Below are 4,338 nucleotides of genomic sequence, written 5' to 3' on the forward strand. Positions count from 1 at the left end.
AAAGATCAAGTTTGTTTGTGCACAAAGCATAAATCTGTAAACAGGTCTATTTTAGCCAGTGCAAACGTGCTAAATCAAATTGTGTGTGTGTGTGCACGCCAGAGCCCGGTGAAGAGTTCAAGTTACTGCCGAGCAGACCCCCCCTTTGGACTGCCGGTTTCTTAGGAAAACAATAGGGAACTGCGCTGGTTCAGATGTGGCCCAACTCAACAGCAACCTGCACCTCGGAGCGGCAGAAGCCTGACATTCTGAGCTTTCCCCTTTCTGTAACTTTACTCCTTTATCAACTCTCTGCTTTTCCTACAGTATTCATTTCAAAGGGGGCTCCCCCCGTTTATGGCCCCAAATAAACCGAAGCAGTGCAGATGTAGCCCTTCCCCGGCCTTTAGATAATTATGCATCCGCTATAGGAAGAAGGGTGTGTGCATGGGTTTGGTGGGGGTTTTTTAGGAAAAGTTTTAGCCTAAGAGTGGAAATCCGCCTTTTGGGGGTTTGGGGGGGAGAGGGGAGGCAAGGAGCAGAGGGGGTCTCCAGCCCCAGCCCCAGCTGCCGGCCGCTCGCCCGGGGGATGGGAAAACTTGCCAGCGGTGTGCGCTTGTGCATCCCTAAGGAGATGTTCCCTACCCGCCTCGCTCACTCGAAGAGCGGCTCCTTGAGACAACCGGCTCGCCAATGCCCTCCGCATTACCTCTTCCTGACGAGAGGTTAATTGAAGACGCCTTTTTCCTGGGCACACAGACCGGCTCCGTAGCGTTTGAACCGCTGCTGGGTCACTCGCTCTCCGTTTGAGTTAACCTAGGTCACATAATTTTATTCCCAGGTAGGGAAGGTTGCCTTTGCCTTCTCCTAATATTTTCCTCAACTACAAAAGCCACCTGGATGAAACCAAAGGCTTCCTGCGCGTTAGCGAATGCCTGTTAAATGGCTTCATTACCACTCTAATGACCCTTGCACCGCTCCGCTCAGCTACTGCTGCGGCTGGAGCTCTGCGAAGCTTTTGTCCCCGACTTGTGTAAAGTTACTTAGGGATTGCGGGGTTAGAAATTTTACACTTCCAGGAGGGGTTTGTTGCACTGGCAGCTGGGACGCATCTGTAACGGTACAAGTTTGCCTGAAAGCAGAAAATTAGCAAGCCCAAGGCGCTGCTCGACTGGTGTGTCTCTAGCGGCACCGGGTCACACGAGTAGGAGAAAGAATGGGAAGGGGATTTGTCTCGGAGCAGACACGTACCCTTTTCTTTTGTGAGACCCTTTCCCTGGGACCCGATCCGACAGCACTAAAACCTGGGTTTCCCCGCTCTTCGTCTCTCCCGGCCACAGGTAGCTGTGCCTTTTTGTCCCCCAGTTTGCAAATTTACACGCTCGGTGACACGACTTCAGCCACAGGACAAAGCGCCGCTCAAGATACGTGAACAAGTCTTAGGTCTTGAAAAGAGGGGTAAATTGTTACAGGTTAGACCTGGGCCACGGCCTGTGGGGAATAAAGACACGCAAGGAGACACCGTAGGTGCTATGGGGGGGGTTCCGTGTTAATTGCCCCGTGGGGAGAGCCGGTGTCCGTCCCACTGCGGCGCGTGATGGGAGATGGGAAGACAGGGACGAGGGACGACTCTGGAAGAAATGTCAGCGGTCGGTGGGCATCCACTGCCCCTCTTTCTCGGTCCTTACCAAACCTGCAAATTCCCAGGCTTGGCTTAAACTTGGGAGATGTCGCAACCCAGCTGTGGGGAGGACGTTCGCTAGAGAAGTGCCCAGCTCAGGGCTCTCCAAAGGAGCGGTGCGGAGCAAATTGTCTCTTGGGGACCGGAGGGGGCTTGCCCAGACAGCCCCCGGCAGGGGATGTGGTGGGATATGCTAATACAGAGCGGCCGCTGCGGACCAGCCTCCCTTTCCATGTATATATAAGGGCCCCCCGCATCAGCCAAAGGACACTTCGTCTCGGGTCGCTAATTACTGAGGAAATTGGCCCAGCGCGCTGCGGAGCTCCTCGCCCAGAGCCGGTGGCTGCCGCCCCACACCGACGCCTCCGCTGCAGGGATGGAGGTGATGGACAGCTGCCAGTTCTCCCCGTCCGAGCTCTTCTATGACAGCTCCTGCCTCTCCTCCCCGGAGGGCGAGTTCCCCGAGGATTTTGAGCCCCGGGACCTGCCTGCCTTCGGCACCCACGACCCTCCCGAGCCCGCCTGCTCCGAGGAAGAGGAGCACGTCCGAGCTCCCACTGGCCACCACCAGGCCGGCCACTGCCTCATGTGGGCTTGCAAAGCCTGCAAGAGAAAATCCACCACCATGGACCGGCGGAAGGCGGCCACCATGAGGGAGAGGAGGAGGCTGAAGAAAGTGAACCAGGCTTTTGAGACCCTGAAGAGATGCACCACCGCCAACCCCAACCAAAGACTCCCCAAAGTGGAGATCCTGAGAAACGCCATCCGATACATCGAGAGCCTCCAGGAGCTCTTGAGGGAACAGGTAGAAAACTACTACCACCTGCCGGGACAGAGCTGCTCCGAACCGACCAGCCCCACTTCCAGCTGTTCCGACGGGATGGTAAGAGAAGGGGCAGGAGCGATGGGGCTGTGGGGACCCCACGAAGGCCCCCGGGGGGGTGGGGTGTCCCCCTCAGCCACGGGCGTGAGACGAGCCGAAGGCAGCCGGACAGCAGGACAAGGCGGACGGTTCGATGGGAACGAAACGAGCCCCTTCTCACCTTGAACCCTCAGCGTACGCGTGGGCTTTGCGGGAACGCATTTGGGGGGGGGACACACACACGCTGCCAGCACCGAGCTCCCCATCCCCTGGGGGGCTCGTCTCCTTCCCCCCCTCAGTTTAGCGCGGGGTGGGGGGGAGGCGCTGCCCAGCGGGCTCCCTCCTCGCTGGTTTTGTGGTTTTTTTTTTTTTTTTTGTTTTTTGTTTTTTTTTTTGGGGGGGGGGGGGGGGGCGTCCGGGCCGGCACTCGCCCCTCGCTGTCTTGCAGGCCGACTGCGGCAGCCCCGTCTGGTCGGCGAGAGGCAGCAGCTTCGACGCCGTCTACTGCCCCGAGATGGCCCACGGTAAGGCCGCCCCGCCGGCAGCCGCGGGGGCCGGGGGGGGGGGGGGGGGGGGGTAGAAGAAGCGGGGGCCCGGGGGGTGGTGGTCTCCCGCTGTAACGCGTTGCCCCTTCTCATCATCTCTCATCACACACCCCCCCCCCCCCCCCCCCCCCCCCCCCCCCCCCCCCCACCTCCATCCCGGCCTCAGGGTACGCCGCCGAGCAGAGCAGCGCCCTGTCCAGCCTGGATTGCCTCTCCAGCATCGTGGACCGCCTCTCCCCGGCGGAGGAACCGGGGCTGCCCCCCCGCCACGCCGACCCCCTCTCCCCCAGCGCCAGCATCGATTCGGGGCCGGGGACGCCCGGGACGACGCCGCCACGTCGGACCTACCAGGCGCTATGAGGGAGTCCGGGGGGGGGGCCGGTACCCCGAGCCTTGTCGCCCCCCCCCCCCCCCCCAAAAAAAAAAAAACAAACCCCACAACAACTTCCCGAGGCCGCCCCCCCCCTCGCCCAGCCGCTTCTACGGGCGAGAGGGGCAGCCCCAGCGCTGCTTGGCCCGCCGGGGCTGGGGGGGGGGGGGGGGGGCAAAATGCCCCGGCCCGGGGTCCGTCCGTGTCCCCCCCCCCCCCCCCCCACTCGAGGCAGAGTGACCCTGGGGCTCGGGACACACGGGCTAAACCTGGCAACCCCGCTACGAATAAAACGTGCTGTAAGAAAGATTGCTGGTTCTTTAAGTGTGTTCCCTGGTGTTGGGGGGGGGGGGGGGAGAAACATAACAAAAATGTGGAGGGGCAGATTCTCCCTCTGTTCCTGTCCTGCTATGGGCGGCGTTGCCTTTATTTTCTGCGAGAGTAAAAGTAATATTCCATAGTTGTCTTCCCCCCCCCCGCCCCGGGCAAAGCCCTTGTTTCTTTCCCTGGGTATCAAGGCTGAACACGTATTCCAGGATTTGGCCCTAAAATTGCATGGTGACTCCTCTGTAAAACAACTGTATGATCTAGCTCTGATACCCTGTCAGGGAATTTTACTGTCAGTTACCCTCAGCGCTCTGGCAGAGACAAATTTAGTAAAGTTAGTAAGAACAAACCACATGTATCTCTTTCACAATCCACAAGGTACGTTTCACAATATGCAGAAAGCAATATAGACCTATTTGCTCTTAATGACTTTGGTCCCGCCAGCCAGGATGAAAATTCATTACTCTATTTACATGAGTCTAGAAATAGCCAGGTCAAGTCTTCATGAGTTTCAGAGTTAATAAGTATTTCCTTCCAGGCACTAAATCTAAGTCTTTCTACCATGAAAAATTTC

At 58.6% G+C, this 4,338-nt stretch overlaps 1 protein-coding gene across 1 annotated transcript; it reads left to right on the top strand.

Moving 5' to 3' along the window:
• The first annotated feature begins 1,926 nt into the window (after positions 1–1,926).
• On the top strand, positions 1,927–3,427 carry MYF5 (myogenic factor 5). The gene is made up of 3 exons (XM_049791980.1): positions 1,927–2,543; positions 2,971–3,046; positions 3,234–3,427. The coding sequence occupies exons 1-3, from the start codon at positions 2,037–2,039 to the stop codon at positions 3,425–3,427; spliced, it is 777 nt and encodes a 258-aa protein (XP_049647937.1). The 5' UTR covers positions 1,927–2,036.
• The last annotated feature ends 911 nt before the right edge of the window (positions 3,428–4,338 follow it).

The sequence above is a fragment of the Accipiter gentilis genome, chromosome 34 (assembly GCF_929443795.1).
Source record: "Accipiter gentilis chromosome 34, bAccGen1.1, whole genome shotgun sequence".
NCBI lineage: Eukaryota > Metazoa > Chordata > Aves > Accipitriformes > Accipitridae > Astur > Astur gentilis.

Excerpts from the sequence above, each read along its gene's own strand:
- MYF5 (XM_049791980.1), top strand. The coding sequence starts at position 2,037 with ATGGAGGTGATGGACAGCTGCCAGTTCTCCCCGTCCGAGCTCTTCTAT. Across the intron at positions 2,544-2,970 it reads CCAGCTGTTCCGACGGGATG|GCCGACTGCGGCAGCCCCGT; the intron begins GTAAGAGAAGGG and ends GCTGTCTTGCAG. Across the intron at positions 3,047-3,233 it reads CTGCCCCGAGATGGCCCACG|GGTACGCCGCCGAGCAGAGC; the intron begins GTAAGGCCGCCC and ends TCCCGGCCTCAG.